General features: G+C 41.0%; 1 protein-coding gene across 1 annotated transcript; it reads left to right on the top strand.

The window, feature by feature from the left end:
* The first annotated feature begins 1,837 nt into the window (after nucleotides 1-1,837).
* Nucleotides 1,838-13,880, top strand: LOC100661419 (interferon omega-2-like). Its single transcript, XM_064290858.1, has 2 exons — nucleotides 1,838-1,994; nucleotides 13,294-13,880. The coding sequence occupies exons 1-2, from the start codon at nucleotides 1,838-1,840 to the stop codon at nucleotides 13,878-13,880; spliced, it is 744 nt and encodes a 247-aa protein (XP_064146928.1).
* The last annotated feature ends 3,305 nt before the right edge of the window (nucleotides 13,881-17,185 follow it).

Below are 17,185 nucleotides of genomic sequence, written 5' to 3'. Positions count from 1 at the left end.
ACAGGGAATCTGGGATGGAGAAGGAGAGAGGGTTGGCATATCATGCGGTTTGTAACCAAAGTTGCAAAACAATGTGTATATTAACTGTTTAATGATAAACTAATTTGCTCTGTAAACTTTCACCTAAATCACAATTAAAAAAAAAAAAAGAGGTTAGCAAGTGCTACTGGAACAACAACAACATATCTACCTATCTATCTATATAGATGATATTAATGAAAAGCAGCTGCAGCAGTGTATCGACAGGGAACTGCCAGAAATTCAGGCTGGTTTCAGAAGAGGAAGTGGAACCAGGGATATCATTGCTGATGTCAGATGGATCCTGGCTGAAAGCAGAGAATGCCAGAAGGATGTTTACTTGTGTTTTATTCACTATGCAAAGGCATTCGACTGTGTGGATCCTAACAAACTATGGATAACATTGGGAAGAATGGGAATTCCAGAACACTGAATTGTGCTCAAGAGGAAAATTAGCATAGATCAAGAGGCAGTTTTTCAGACAGAACAAGGGGATACTGATTGGTTCAAAGGCAGGAAAGGTGTGCGTCAGGGTTGTATTCTTTCACCATACCTATTTAATCTGTATGATGGACTATATGAAGAAGAACGGGTTATCAGGATTGGAGGAAGACTCATTAACAACCTACATTATGCAGATAGCACAACCTTGCTTGCTGAAAGTGAAGAGGACTTGAAGCACTTACTAATGAAGATCAAAGGCCACAGCCTTCAGTATGGATTACACCTCAACATAAAGAAAATAAAAATCCTCACAACTGGACCAATGAGCAACATCATGATAAACGGAGAAAAGATTGAAGTTGTCAAGGATTTCATTTTACTTGGATCCACAATCAACAGCCATGGAAGCAGCAGTTGAGAAATCAAAAGACGTATTGCATTGGGCAAATCTGCTGCAAAGGCCCTCTTCAAAGTGTTGAAGAGCAAAGACCTCACCCTGAAGACTAAGGTACGCCTGACCCAAGCCATGGTATTTTCAATCACATCATAGCATGTGGAAGCTGGAAAATGAATAAGGAAGATAGAAGAAGAGTTGACGCCTTTGAATTGTGGTGTTGGCAAAGATATTGAATATACCACGGAATGCCAAAAGAATGAACAATTCTGTCTTGGAGGAAGTGTGGCCAGAATGCTCCTTAGAGGCGAGGATGGCAAGACTGCGTCTTACATACTTTGGACATGTTGTCAGGAGGGATCAGTCCCTGGAGAAGGACATCACGCTTGGCAGAGTACGGGGTCAGCAGAAAAGAGGAAGACCCTCAACAAAGGTGGATTGACACAGTGGCTGCAACAATGAGCTCAAGCATAACATCGATTGCAAGGATGGCATAGGACAGGGCAGTGTTTCGTTGTTTTGTGCATAGTGTCGCTATGAGTCGGAACCGACTCAACAACAACAATTATGTTGGATATTTAAAATAGTTTTGCTTCATAGAATATCATGTTCAGGTTCATCACATATTAAAGCATGACAAAATATGTTCACCCTTACATTTTGTCTAATTATTTTTTGTTTGATTTATTAAATTCCTTCACAGAAGATGTTTTTTTTTCTTTTTCTTAAAAAAGGAAATAACCTGAATTTGCATCTCAGTGTGAAAAATGGATGAGAAATTTACTCATTCATTCTTTCTAGTCAAGTGATATTTAAAAACAGCATGTCTCTACGGCCGAGTATGTGACTATTCTGGAATACAGAGGTAAATAAAGCAAACACGATTCCTAACCTCTTAGAGCTTTCAATTTTCCAGAGAAAGACATAGAAACAGTGATCATGGCTAATGAATTTCAGTCATGTTTCCTGTTATGAGGAGACATGGAGGACAAGGGATTCTCTCACCAGAAGCTTGAACAAGAGGGGAAAACAGATGTTCACTCGAAGGTGCCCATGAAACTTCAAAAGGCAGACACCTCGTTGGTTGATGCATATGTGGACCCGGAACCTCCAACAATGTTACATCTTGGAAATATTAGTTTGTGATTCTTTATTGGGGGCACAGGAACATAATGAGCCTCTAGGGATGCACAGATAATCAAAATGCAATGAGTGAGTAGAATAGTCTGGACCAGTTTTGTCAAAAGATGGAAAAATAAAAGTGGATCAGAAAATTTCACTCTCTCAGTGTCTAAAGACCAAAATTAAGTGAAAACAAGCAGAAAGGAGAGAGTATCCAGTAATAAAAGACAGTCCAGGGAGCAAGAGAGTGTAATTTGGGGAACAAAACATGCATTAAAACTTTTTAAAGATCTAAAATATGAAACATAAGAAATTTCACACGCATGCAATATAAATTTCCTCACGGAATGTAAATTCTGCCAGGATATATGTGTGATCCTGGTTAATGAACTTAACCTTTCTGAGCCCCAGTTTTCTGGAATGTAATGTATCATACACTTTTGTTGTGGTTGTGTGGTATTGAGTCAATTCCGACTCACAGTGACCCTATAAGGCACAGAAGAACTGACCCAATAGGATTTCCTAGGCTGTAATCTTTATGGGAGCAGATTGCCAGGTCTTTCTCTTGCAGATTGGCTGGTGAGTTTGCCAACCTTTTGGTTAGCTGGCAGGTGCTTAACAATTGTGCCACCCAAACAAAAAATCAAACCCACTGCCATCAAGTTGATTTGGACTCATAGTGGTCCTACAGGACAGAGCAGACCTGTCCCGTAGGGTTTCCAAAGCTATAAATCTGTACGGAAGCAGACCTTTCTCCCACAGATTGACTGGTGGGTTCGAACCACTAACTGTTTCGTTAGCAGCCGAGTGCTTTATCCAGTGCGACACCAGGGCTTCTTATACCATACATTAAAAACCCACCCACTGCCATTGAGTCATACATTAGGTATGCATTATTTATTTGCTGATTCTGATACCTGGCACACTCCCCTCTTCTTTCCCTGCTTTCTGAATCCCTTTCTTTCACTCCCATATCACAATAGTTTCCTTCCTCTGCAATGCAGAGAACCCCAGGGTGCTTTCCTCCTTCACTCCTCATCAACCTGGACTGTGCATTCAGGCAGCTGCTTCCGGGTCCTTTGTGGTTTCTGGTTTTCACTTTTCCGTTCCTCCGTGTATAAAGCCACCAATCGAAAGCAAAACATGCAAATGAGGGAATGTCCCTAGTATAATGATGTAACAGCTACCAGTTGCCATCCAGTGGATTTCAAGGCACAGCTACCCAATATGTTGCAGAGTAAGGTTACCATGTGCTACAGAGTTAGGCTCCCAGGTGTTGCAGAGTAAGGTTCCCATGCGTTGCAGAGTAGGGCTCCCAGGTGTTGCAGAGTAAGGTTCCCGTGTGTTGCAGAGTAGGGCTCCCACACGTGGCAGAGTAGGGTTTCCAAGTGTTGCAGAGCAGGGTTTTCAAGGCTGTGATCTCTCAGAAGCAGACAATCAGTCCTTCCTTCCAAGACCCCTCTGAAAGGTACCTCTCGGTTAGTAGCCCAGTGCTTAACTCTCTGTGACGCCCACGACACCCTGATGGAACCCCAGTGCCACGGAGCCGATTTCAAATGATAACAACCCTGGAGGGAGGTGCCCCATAGGGCTTCCGGGGCTGTAATCTTTTTTTTTTAATAATTTTTATTGAGCTTTAAGTGAATGTTTACAAATCAAGTCACTCTGTCACATATAAGCTTATATACACCTTACTCCATACTCCTACTTACCCTCCCCCTAATGAGTCAGCCCACTCCCTCCTTCCGGTCTCTCCTTTCATTACTATTTTGCCAGTTTCTAACCCTCTCTACCCTCCTATCTCCCCTCCAGACAGGAAATGCCAACACAGTCTCAAGTGTCCACCTGATACAAGTAGCTCACTCTTCGTCAGCATCTCTCTCCAACCCATTGTCCAGTCCCTTCCATGTCTGATCAGTTGTTTCAGGAATGGTTCCTGTCCTGTGCCAACAGAAGGTATGGGGACCACGACTGCTGGGATTCCTCTAGTCTCAGTCAGACCATTAAGTCTGGTCTTTTTATGAGAATTTGGGGGTCTGCATCCCACTGCTGTCCTGCTCCCTCAGGGGTTCTCTGTTGTGCTTCCTATCAAGGCAGTCATTGGTCGTGGCGGGGCACCATCTAGTTCTTCTGGTCTCAGGATGATGTAAGTCTCTGGTTCATGTGGCCCTTTCTGTCTCTTGGGCTCATAGTTATTGTGTGACCTTGGTGTTCTTCATTCCCTTTTGTTCCAGGTGGGTTGAGACCAATTGCTGCATCTTAGATGGCCACTTGTTAGCATTTAAGACCCCAGACGCCACATTTCAAAGTGGGATGCAGAATGTTTTCATAATAGAATTATTTTGCCAATTGACTTAGAAGTCCCCTCAAACCGTGTTCCCCAGACCCCCGCCCCTGCTCCGCTGACCTTTGAAGCATTCACTTTATCCCGGAAACTTCTTTGCTTTTGGTCCAGTCCAGTTGAGCTGACCTTCCGTGTATTGAGCATTGTCCTTCCCTTCACCTAAAGTAGTTCTTATCTACTAACTAATCAGTAAATAACCCTCTCCCACCCTCCCTCCCTCCCCGCCTTGTAACCACAAAAGTATGTGTTCTTCTCAGTTTATACTATTTCTCAAGATCTTATAATAGGGCTCTTATAGAATATTTGTCCTTTTGCCTCGGACTAATTTCCCTCAGCATAATGCCTTCCAGGTTCCTCCATGTTATGAAATGTTTCACAGATTCGTCACTGTTCTTTATCAATGCGTAGTATTCCATTGTGTGAATATACCACAATTTATTTAACCATTCATCCATTGATGGACACCTTGGTTGCTTCCAGCTTTTTGCTATTGAAAACAGAGCTGCAATAAACATGGGTGTGCATATATCTGTTTGTGTGAAGGCTCTTATTTCTCTAGGGTATATTCCGAGGAGTGGGATTTCTGCATTTTATGGATGTTCTATTTCTAACTTTTTAAGAAAGCGCCAGATAGATTTCCAATGCGGTTGTACCATTTTACATTCCCACCAGCAGTGTATAAGAGTTCCAATCTCTCCGCAGCCTCTCCAACATTCATTATTTTGTGTTTTTTGGATTAATGCCAGCCTTGTTGGAGTGAGATGGAATCTCATCGCAGTTTTAATTTGCATTTCTCTAAAGGCTAATGATTGAGAGCATTTTCTCATGTATCTGTTAGCTGCCCGAATATCTTCTTTAGTGAAATGTGTGTTCATATCCTTTGCCCACTTTTTGATTGGGTTGTTTGTCTTTTTGTGGTTGAGTTTTAGGAGAATCATATAGATTACAGAGAGCAGGCTCTGGTCGGAGATGTTACAGCTGAAATTTTTTTCCCAATCTTTAGGTGGTCTTTTCACTTCTTTGGTGAAGTCTTTAGATGAGCATAGCTGTTTGATTTTTAGGAGCTCCCAGTTATCTGGTTTCTCTTCATCATTTTTGGTAATGTTTTGTATTCTGTTTATGCCTAGTATTAGGCCTCCTAACGTTGTCCCTATTTTTTCTTCCATGATCTTTATCATTTTAGTCTTTATGTTTAGGTCTTTATGGAAGCAGACTACCACATCCTTCTCCTGTGGAGGGGCTGGTGGGTTTGAGCTGCTGACCTGTTGGTTACCAGTCGAGCTCTTAACAGCTGGGCCACCAGGGCTCCTTCCCTGGATAGAACAGTAAATTTTCAAAGGAAGTAGAAACAGCACAGACAGTCCCCAACTTATGTCATATTTGAGTTATGATGAACGGCACATCTGATAGATTTTTGGTACATCTTATTGTTAGGAATGTATACTACATACGATATCGTAGTGTGTGATTCACTGATGTTATCATTCTCAGATGTTCAGTTATGATTTACTGTTCAAAACACTGCAGGATATTGACAGATCAGAACTTACTGTACTTTGAAGAGGAAAGAAATGCTGAAGTAGAAAGAAAAAATGAGGAAGAGGAAGGAGAGATGTTGTCAAAAATTTTTACAGGGACACGATTATCAGAATTCTTTTCCAAACAAAATCAGGGACTTCAGTTGCTTGAAAACATGGACCCAAATGCTTATCACTTTGCTAAAGTTGATAGGCAGATTTGGGAAGTTGTGAGATGTTGCTGCGAAATACATGAAGAAAAAAATAATAGAAGCACATAGACAACACTCACTCATTTTCTGAGTAGGAAGCCTACCCCTGCCTCCAGTGATAACCGAGATGATCCAGAATGTTCCACAAGTAGCGTTATTACTGCAACTGACAAAATGCCAACATCGTCCAACTCTTCTTCATCCTCAGAGTAAATTTTTATGATTTGTGACTTTTTTAATGTTTGTATGTATTAAAATGTATCTGTAAGTTTATATGTCATGTTTTTAACACCTAAAGAAAAAGACTGGATTTCAAAATATACTCATAAGAAAAAGTAATAATAATGAAAACTAAAAAACAAAAAAGAGGTATTCAACTTACATCAGGACCGACTTATGCAGAGACCTCAGAAAAGAACTCCATTGTAAGTCGCGGACTTTATGTATTCATTTTTACCTATGGGCTTCTAAACATTCACAGAGAAAGAGGGCCAATTACTGGCCAAGACAGGCAAAAACAGTGGCCAAGTCTGTGAAGCCAAGTGTAGCCAGAATTCTGTCCCCTACGAGTGAATTTTTTTCCAGAGATAAGAGAGGCTATTTCTGGAAAGAACTGACCCCAATGTTGGAATAAACTAATTTGTTTACCTTTTTTATGTGTCTTAGACAAGGAAAATATTCCCAGCTTCAGGCATGGCATGTCGTCTTTGCACAACGGGCAGCTATGTGGAGAGAGAAAAGGGGCAAATGTGTTCCTTGCTTCCAACCCTCTCTGCTGAGCAAATGTGTGATTAATCACACCCTCTACACCCTGTGGGATACAAGAGGCAGTTGTCAGGTTGTCGTCACCTGCCGTCGAGTCGGTTCTGACTCATGGTAAGCCTGTGTACAACAGAATGATACACTGCTGGTCCTGTGCCATTCTCACAATGATTGTGATGCTTGAGCCCGTTGTTGCAGCCACTGTGTCAATGCACCTTGTTGAGGGTCTTCCTCTTTTTCACTGACCCTCTACTTTACCAAGCATGATGTCCTTCTCCAAGAACTGGTCCCTCCTGATAACATGTTCAAAGCATGAGAGACAAAGTCTCACCATCCTTGCTTCTAAGGAGCATTCTGGCTGTACTTCTTCCAAGACAGACTTGTTTCTTCTTTTGGCAGTCCATAACATATTCAATATTATTTGCCAACAACATAACTCAAAGACATCAATTCTTCTTCAGTCTTCCTTATTCATTGTCCAACTTTTACATGCATGTGAGGCACCTGAAAACACCATGGCTTGGGTCAGGCACACCTTAGTGTTCAAGGTGATATCTTTGCTTTTTAATACTTGAAAGAGGTCTTTTGCAGCACATTTGCCCAATTCAATGTGTTGTTTGATTTCTGGACTGCTACAAAAAAGAAAAAAAAATTTTTTTTTTACTTCCATGGGTGTTGATTTTGGATCCAAGTAAAATGACATCCTTAAGAACTTCAATCTCTTCTCAGTTTTTCATCATGTTGCTTATTGGTCTGGTTGTGAGAATTTTTTTGTTTTCTTTATCTTGAGGTGGAATCCATACTGAAGGCTGTGGTCTTTGATCTTCATCGGTAAGTGCTTCAAGTCCTGTTGAGTTTCAGCAAGCAAGGTTGTGTCATCTGAATACCAGAGGTAGTTAATGAGTCTTCCTACAATCCTGATGCCAAATTCTTCTCGTATAGTCCAGCTTCTGAGATTATTGGCTGAGCATAAAGTTTGAATAAGTATGCGAAGGCATAAATTACTTCAGTGTCAGCAGCATGCGACTGTAAGTTTGTCGTACTGAGGGGGCAGGAGAGTTGCTGAGGTGGTGGCAGCTATGACAATGGTATTCAAATTTCAGCAGGGTCGCCTATGGTAGACTGGTTTCAGCTGAGCTTCCAGACTAAGACAGAATAGGAAGAAGGAACTGGCAGTCTACTTCTGAAAGGAATTAGCCAGTGAATATCTTAGGAACAGCAGGAGGCAGTAGAGACTGCCATTCTGGGTGTGGAATTCCAGGGGAAATCAGAAGAAATAGCTCCTGTCTGATGGTTCATGAACTTTTTCTTAAATTGTTGGTTTTACAAACGTGTTTGTACTATGAGATTAGGAGGCTTACGTTTATAATTTGGAGAAAATTCTCTGCCAGCTTGAATAATGACCTTGCATCTTTTCGACATTGCCTCAGTAGCAAAATAAAGCTCAGACATGGTTAACGGGATTTCAGAGAACACAGTGATTGCCAACGGATAGCAAGGGGGCGGTATCTATTTGGGCAGAATTTCGGAGGTTTTAAGGTAACCTGGGCAATATGGTAAGTGAAGAATTTATTCAGGAAGTTTGCGTGCGTGCGTGCGTGCGTATGTGTGTGTGTGTGAATTGCTCAGGGAGCACAAGAGGGCCTTTAATTTAGGAGGGGGCTTTGAAAACTTTGCCTCGGCTTGCCCAATCTTTAGATTGCTTCTCTCCATAACTGGGTTGTGGTGGTGGTGGTGGTGGTGGTTGGGAGACGCAAAGTTATGTTTTAAGCTATGTTTGTTTCTTGCTTTTCTCTCCTCCTTCACCCTGTGGGGGGAACCAGCGTAGGAGTAGGGCAAAGGCATGAAAAGTTTTGGATTTACCTGGCTCTTTCTCTGTGATTGCTTAATACCTTTCAAATATTTTGATCTCTTCCATCTATTGGATGATGCTTTTTTTTTTTTTTTTTTTGAACATAATTTTACTTTTTGATTGTTGTTATTTTATGTTTGGGGAGCAAAAGTCCTATGATTTGGTGCTGTACTGTCTCTATGCCTCACAAGTTTCTATAACCACATTATGGTCATATCCATAAGTGATGAATCTGTTATATATTTGAAAACATTGGAGAACAAGGGTGGGTTTGGGATCCTGACAGCAGCAAGGCGCTCACCACACACCAGCCCTACACAGGTCCCTCAGTATTGCTTGATGTTAACTACCGAGGTGCTCAACCAGAGAAGGGGGCCAAGGGGCCCTGGTTGTTGCTGCAGTTCCCTAGAATGGCTTTAGAGGGCCACGTTGCATTACCAGCTGGAGATAGCTGAGTTTGGGGACACACGGATCAAAAGTGTGAATATTGCCATGCCTCGACTCTCTCTACACGCCAAGCCTTGCACTGAAGCAAACAATATCCCATGGATGACCAGCTGGGAACAGAAACACAGTAACTGGAGGGAGCTTTATCGCCTTCACTGACCACACATCTACATCGAATGAACTGGTGAAGAATCCAGGAGCTCACCTACGCCTCACTTAGGCACGTCCACATTCCAATTCTACAAGCAGGAGATGCGGCAGGCACAGGGCTCTCATTTACTCAAAAACCAAAGCGTACGTCATGGAACTTGAAGCACGTTGAAAGAGTCAGTTGCAGTTTGAGAGCTTCAAAGGAGAAATGAGATGTTTAAAGTGTTGACTAGAACGTGGCAGGGCTTCAAGAGGTGGAACAGGAGAATAGGCAGCAGTAAGTCAATTATGTCTTCAAATCATTTGGATTCACAGGAGGAGAAGCCCGAGAGCATGAAGCTCTCCCATGGAGACATGGACATCATCAGTGCCCCCAGCACCCATGCCACTGATATCACAGCAGCCCATAGAGCATGGGAAGGGAACAGAGTTACTCCAGTGCCAGCAGCACACTTTCCTTTCCTTCCTAGAATGCAGCAAGTCATCACAGCCCAGGGAAAATGATTCATGGAGCCAGTGCAATCCAAGGAACCTATTAAATCCAGGTCATATTCCAGCCTCCTTCTAAAAACAAAATGAAACAACACTTGAACAAAAGGGTCACAGGATGGCATTTGAGTACTTAGCAACAAGTAAGGCACAGTTTTCTCAGCAGAGCAAATGTTAGTAACGTATATACTGGAATATCACAATTTCTAACGGCAGTGAAGACTGTTGTGGAAATTCATTGATTTATTTTAGTTAATCGAAAAGTGACATTGCTGGATGAATTCTCTTTCTTTTCTTTCCAGTAGGTACATAGTGCACTGGGTGGGCACATTTAAGCTTAGTGTTTGGAACGTTTCCTGAGAATTGGGGTCCAAAAGCAAGTAAAAAACATCTGCTAGTCAGTAGACAATGGGAAGTTCAGTTTGGACAAAAGGTGAGAAACTGAGCTGTTGTCCTTGGTAATGAGAACAGATTGGCCTTGGAGACACTCATCCATGGAATCAGGGAGGCCCTGAAAGAGAAAAGTCAGAGCCCGTATCCATGGTAATCTTCAGAGTGGAAATTGTTATTTGCTTTTTTTTTATTCTTATTTTGTTTATACAGAAGAAAACTTGAGTTAAAAGTAAATGGATTTATAGGAGTCTGCGTAGTTTAATCCACTTACACCATGCCTTCTGTCCCTTGTGAAATAAGAGATGGCAAAACGTTGGCATTTGAGTTGGAACCCAGAATCCTTGGTCATTTCACCTTCCCTGTACTACTGATTTAATGCCAGGGTGTCTCTTTCGTTCATAAATTCCATGTTCATTTCTATCCCACACTTCCTTTACTGGGCCCTTCCAGATAAATCATCACTTCAACTCTTTCTACAGTTTTTACCTTAGAACTTTGTTACATTCTGACTAGTTCATTTCTCCAATTTTAATAAATGAGTACAATCCACATAGTATTGCCGAGAGAACTGTGTTCACATTTGTAAATATCTTAGAACAAAGGCTGGTCCATACCTGGCAGGACAATAAAATTTGCAGTTATCATTTTTAAATATCATTTTTATAAGTATCCAGATTAAGAACAGAATCTCTTTGAATCACCCAATTCCCTTTCTTTTAATTCTAGTTCCTGAAACCATTCTGCTCATCGCCTGAGTAAATTTCTTTACCTCGGTGAAATGCTCAGAGAAGGGCACTCAGGCATTATCTGACTCCTTTGTCTTCCCAGAGCTGAAGACATGTGGGTTAAGTGAAAGATAAATCAGAGAGTTGGTTTTGCAAAGCTGAAGGCTGTCCACTGATCCACTTAAGCCGCTGGCAGTAGCAACCATTTTGCTGCCTTTGCTTACTTCAATATTGCCTTCCTTCTTCTCATCTACCATAGTCCTTAGTCCCCAATTTTGTTAGCTTTCACGTCATCACTTTGTCAGCTAAAAGATCACTTCCCTCCTTTCACTTTTGTGACAGTCAGACTTAATATTTGTTTTCTTTTTGCCCACAAACAACTGTCAAATTTTGCTTTTTAGGAAAGTTGAAATAAAAAACAAAAAATCTGGCATCCTGAAAGTCATAGAGAAAAATGATACAGTCCCTTTGCCTTTCTTTTGCTTCCCTTTGTTTGTGTTAACCCCAAGATGAAATGGAGTAATGCAGAGGCAGCAAGACTTGCCCAGTAAACCACAACATGAAAAAAGTTACCAAAAATTTAAAATGAAAAATCACTAATGTAAAAGAAAGACTGTGTCTAGCTCAGAAACTTCAAGCTCAACAACTGTTCAATAGTTTAAGTAAGAGAGTTGACTAATAAAAGCCGTACTTGGCAAAATAAAAATTATTTGGCTACTAAAAGTAAAAGAATTACAATTGGGTTACTCCTTACCTACATAGACAAGAAAACCTTTTGCTATCAGTATTTGAAGGCCATAGGCATATTTAGTAGCTATGTACAGAGGTGTCATGGGCTGAATTTTATTCCCCCAAAATGTGCGTCTTAATTTGGCTAGGCCAAGATTCCCAGTATTGTGTGATCATCCACCATTTTGTCATTTGATGTGATTTTCCTATGTGTTGTAAATCCTATCTCTACGATGTTGATGAGGAGGGATAGGCAGCAGTTATGTGAACTCAATCAACAAGGTTAGATTGTGTCTTAAGCCAATCTCTTTTGAGATATAAAAGAAAGAAGCGAGCAGACAGAGAAGAGGACTTCATACCACCAAGAAAACAGCACTGGGAGCAGAGGGCATCCTTTGGACCCGGGGCCCCTGCACCTGGGAAGACCCTCAACCAAGGAAAGATTGATGACAAAGACCTTCATCCAGAGTCAACAGAAAGCAAAAGACTTCCCCTGCAGCTGATGCCCTGAATTTGGACTTGTTGCCTACTGGACTGTGAGAGAATAAATTTCTGTTCGTTAAAGCCATACACTTGTGGTATTTGTGTTACAGCAGCACTAGATAACTAAGACAATAGGTCAGGAGAGGCGGAGGTCAGCAATGATAACTAGTGTCCTTCACACCAACACTCTAGGAGCACAGGTGAATGTTCTGGAGGATTAATGATTTTGACAACTAAAAAACTCCTCCTCAGTAAAAGGGTGCTAAAGCCATCTGGATGTGGTCAGTGGCCCTCAGCAAGTGAGTCCAGGAAAGTGTTGTTTAAGAACACTCTGTCACTCTAAAGGAGAGGGTGTTACACTGTGATAATTACCTTGTGAGTGGGGTAGTGCTGGGGAAAGGTTGACAATAAATTCATCTTGTAATTAGAATCTCTACACCCATAAGCACCTGCAAGGAACTAGGATTCCTGCTGCGGGTACTGGCACAGCCTGAGGAGGACTGTAGACATCCAGTAAGAAAGAGTGGAAAGAAGGGGCAATGGCTATTAAACTACTAACCTTGTGGCCCTGGTGAAGCAAAAGCACACAGACCTACATGATTGTATTGTAGAAGGTAGAGAACAGTTGGAGATTCTTATTCACTAATAATCATCGGGCTCAGCTATGAATAAAACAGAGAACAAAATCTAGGCTTTGTCCTAAAGAGCTTACTTGTGACAAAAGCCATGGGGCTGAGGGAGTCTGACTTTGACTTCCTATGTAAAGTAAGGGGGGCAAAAAGAAAGCCCAGGATGAGCGCTTTGTTTCCAGCACAAAGAAGAGCAATGTGTGTGTGTGTGTGTGTATATATATATATGGTGTGTATAAGAGTATTTACATATCCACCTAAATTGTGGACTATATGACAAAGATGTTTTTTACAAGTATCCACTTACATTGGAACACCTGAAATTTACTGAGAAAATTAAAGTTCTATTGCAAAAATTTAGACTTTGGATTGATGACATCTTCTCAGGCCATATAGAAAATGCTTATATGGAAACGAAAAAACGGAAGTAAAAGTTTAATATTGAGGATGGTTTAGAAAATGAAAACTCTTATGTTCCGTATATAAAAGCCACGATAGGAAGAATGTCTTCAGAGAACCTGGGCTCCAAGGTTCAACCAAACGCCCAGCTCAGTCAGGCCAGCAGCATTCTTAATTCTCCCAGTGGCCCTCCTGCTCTCTTTACTGACAGCCCTGGTGGCGTTCAGCTGTGGCCCTGCTCCATCTCTGGGTTGTGATCTGCCTCAAATCCACAGCCTGGCTAGTGAGAAGATCGTTGACCTTCTGGACCAAATGCAGAGACTCCCCACTTTCATCTGTCTGAATGACAGAAAGGACTTCAGATTCCCCCAGGAGATGGTGGATGGCAGCCAGCTCCAGAAGGCCCAGACCATCGCTTTCCTCCACGAGATGCTCCAGCAGATCTTTGAACTCTTCCATAGAAAGGACTCCTTTCCTCCTTGGGACACTACCCGCCTGCACCAGGTCCTCAGTGGACTCCTTAAACAGCAGAAAGACTTGGAGACCTGCTTCGTGCAGGCAACGGAAGAGGAAAAATCTGTCCTGCCCATTGAGGCCCCTGAAGTGGCTGTGAAGGAGTACTTTGAGGGAATCTGGTCCTATCTGAAAGAGAAGGAATACAGTGAGTGTGCCTGGGAAGTTGTCAGAGTGGAAATCAGGAGATCTTTCTCTTCATCGACAAACTTGCAAGAAAGGTTAAGAACAAAGGATGGTGACATGAGTTCATCTTGACTTCACTTACAATGACTGATATCCCCTATCGCACTTCCATGCATATCTTTGGTTATTTCAGAAGATGCTTATTTCTGCTCTAGTCACAATTTATGGAATTAAATCCAACAATTACTTTGAGAGCAGTATTAAACAAGTATATGTTAAAAATATTCAGGTCCAAGGACATCAGTCTTTAGGAGATGACTGTCCTGACTTTCCGTCTGCCTCTCTATTTATTTATTTATTTATCTTTATTGATTTTTTTCTGACTTGTTACCAAATTTGTAATATCTACATTTTTATTTTAAAAAATGCCACATTTACATTGTATTCAAATTTATAAAAACATATCCACTTTTCTGTTTTATTATTTATTTCATCGAATATTTATTATGTCATGTAATAAATTCTTATCAAAGAAAATTTCTCAAATTCATTCTTAAAGAATGAAATCAAAGCCCTGATTTTGTAAACGAAATTGAAGAACGGATGGTGAAATGTATTTACTCACTCACTCATCCTGTTTATGTCATATGTGTCAAATGAGTAAGTGACAGATTATATAATTGCCATCAAATCCAGGTGAATGAATCAAACACGATTCTTTCCGTGCTAGAACTTTCAGTAGTGCAGGGAAAGAAACATAAAAACAATACTGATGTTTACTCAATTTCAACTATATTAAATACTATTGAAAGAATTTTTTTTAAATGATGTTCTTACACAATAACTTTAGCTATGAAAGATGCTGGGAAGAAAAGGAAATATTAGATGTCCTTTCTAAAGTGCCTGGGAGACATGTAGTTTTATTGACAGGAGTCTTACCAGCAGTTGGATACACGGGTCTACCACGTGCAAAAATGCCATTGATGGAGGTATGAGTTTGGGATTTGTTTTTGTATATCAGATCATGAGAGCATGGGAATTGTTATAAAATATTTTTATAAGGTTATTTAGTTTTGAAAAGATTTATGGATAGAAGCACTTTTTTTCAGCAAAAATTAGTTGTTTTTTGTTTTTAGATAAATATAACCTAAGAATTTTTATATAAGATAAAGAGAGAGAGAGAAATAAACATATACAAAAATTCCATTCTGGCTAGAGCAAAGGAGAATAAAGAAGACCAAAGACACAAGGGAAAGATTAGTCCAAAGAACTAATGGACACAACTACCACAACGTTCACCAGACTGAGGCCAGAAAAACTAGATGGTGCCCATTTACCACCACCTGGCTCTGGCAGGGATCACAAGAGAGGGTCCTGGATAGAGTGAGAGAAAAATTTAGAACGAAATTCAAATTCACACACACACACAAAAGACCAGGCATGCTGGTCTGACAGAGACTGGAGAAACCCCAGAACATAGCCCCCGACAGCCTTTTAACTCAGTACTGAAATCATTCCTGAGGTTCATCCTTCAGCCAAAGATTAGACAGGTCTATAGGGTCAACAATAACACATGTGAGGAAGTGCTTCCTAGGTCAATTATGTACAGGAAACGAATGGACACAACAGCCGAGAAGTAAAGATGAGAATGCAGGAGGAGCCAGGAAAATGGAACAAATGGAAACAAGGAATCTGGGGTGGAGAAGGAGAGAGGGTTGACACATCATGCAGTTGGTAACCAAAGTTGCAAAACGATTTGTCTATTAATTGTTTAATGATAAACTAATTTGCTCTGTAAACTTTCACCTAAATCACAATTAAAAAAAAAAAAAAGAGGTTAGCAAGTGCTACTGGAACAACAACAACATATCTACCTATCTATCTATATAGATGATTTTAATGAAAAGCGGCTGCAGCAGTGTATCGACAGGGAACTGCCAGAAGTTCAAGCCGGATTCAGAAAAGGACATGGAATAAGGGATATCATTGCTGATGTCAGATGGATCCTGGCTGAAAGCAGAGAATACCAGAAGGATGTTTACCTGTGTTTTATTGACTATGCAAAGGCATTTGACTGTGTGGATCGTAACAAACTATGGGTAACATTGGGAAGAATGGGAATTCCAGAACACTGAATTGTGCTCAAGAGGAAAATCAGCATAGATGAAGAGGCAGTTGTTCGGATAGAACAAGGGGATACTGATAGGTTTAAAGTAAGGAATGGTGCGCGTCAGGATTGTTTTCTTTCACCATACCTATTCAATCTGTATGATGAGCAAATAATCTGAGAAGCTGGACTGTATGAAGAAGAATGGGGCATCAGGATTGGAGGAAGATTCATTAACAACCTGCATTATGCAGATGACGCAACCTTGCTTGCTGAAAGTGAAGAGGACTTGAAGCACTTACTAAAGATCAAAGACCACAGCCTTCAGTATGGATTGCACCTCAACATAAAGAAAACAAAAATCCTAACAACTGGACCAATGAGCAACATCGTGATAAACGGAGAAAAGATTGAAGTTGTCAAGGGTTTTGTTTTACTTGGATCCACAATCAACAGTCATGGAAGCAGCAGTCAAGAAATCAAAAGACGTATTGCATTACGTAAATCTGCTGCAAAGGACCTCTTCAAAGTCTTGAAGAGCAAAGATGTCACCTTGAAGACTAAGGTGTGCCTGACCCTAGCCATGGTATTTTCAATCGCATAATATGCTTGTGAAAGATGGACAATGAATAAGGAAGACCAAAGGAGAATTGACACTTTTGAATCGTGGTGTTGGCGAAGAATATTGAATATCCCATGGACTGCCAAAAGAACGAACAAATCTGCCTTAGAAGAAATACAGCCAGAATGCTCCTTAGAGGCAAGGATGGTGAGACTGCTTCGGACATTTAGTCAGGAGGCTCAGTCCCTGGAGAAGGACATCACACTTGGCAGAGTACAGGGTCGGTGGAAAAGAGGAAAATCCCCACAAGGTAGATTGACACAGTGGCTGCAAAAATGAGCTCAAGCATAACAATGATTGTAAGGATGGCTCAGGACTGGGCAGTGTTTCCTTCTGGTGTGCATAGGGTCACTATGAATCAGAACTGACTTGATGGCACCTAACAACAACAACAACACCTATATAGATAGATAGATAAATAGATGATAGATATATAGATGATAGATAGATAACATTTTTAATATATTTTGAGGTTGTATATAAAAAGAAAAGTATCACACTTGAGGCGATTTTGGCCCACAGTGACCCTATAAGACAGAGTAGAACTACCCCACAGGGTTTCCAAGGAGCAGCTAATGAATTCCATCTGCCAACCTTTTGGTTAGCAGCCAAGCTCTTAACCACTGTGCCACCAGGGCTCCTATGTAAGAGTACACACGAGTAGGACATATAAAATGCTTAAACATTTAAACTTATTTATTTAAGAGG

This window comes from Loxodonta africana, chromosome 9, assembly GCF_030014295.1.
Source record: "Loxodonta africana isolate mLoxAfr1 chromosome 9, mLoxAfr1.hap2, whole genome shotgun sequence".
Lineage (NCBI taxonomy): Eukaryota > Metazoa > Chordata > Mammalia > Proboscidea > Elephantidae > Loxodonta > Loxodonta africana.
This window is presented reverse-complemented; position numbering and strand designations above follow the sequence as displayed.

Bases quoted from the DNA above. Each gene is read 5' to 3' on its own strand.
- LOC100661419 (XM_064290858.1), top strand. From the start codon at position 1,838: ATGGAGGACAAGGGATTCTCTCACCAGAAGCTTGAACAAGAGGGGAAA. The intron at 1,995-13,293 runs GTTTGTGATTCT...TAATTCTCCCAG, and splicing joins GTTACATCTTGGAAATATTA to TGGCCCTCCTGCTCTCTTTA.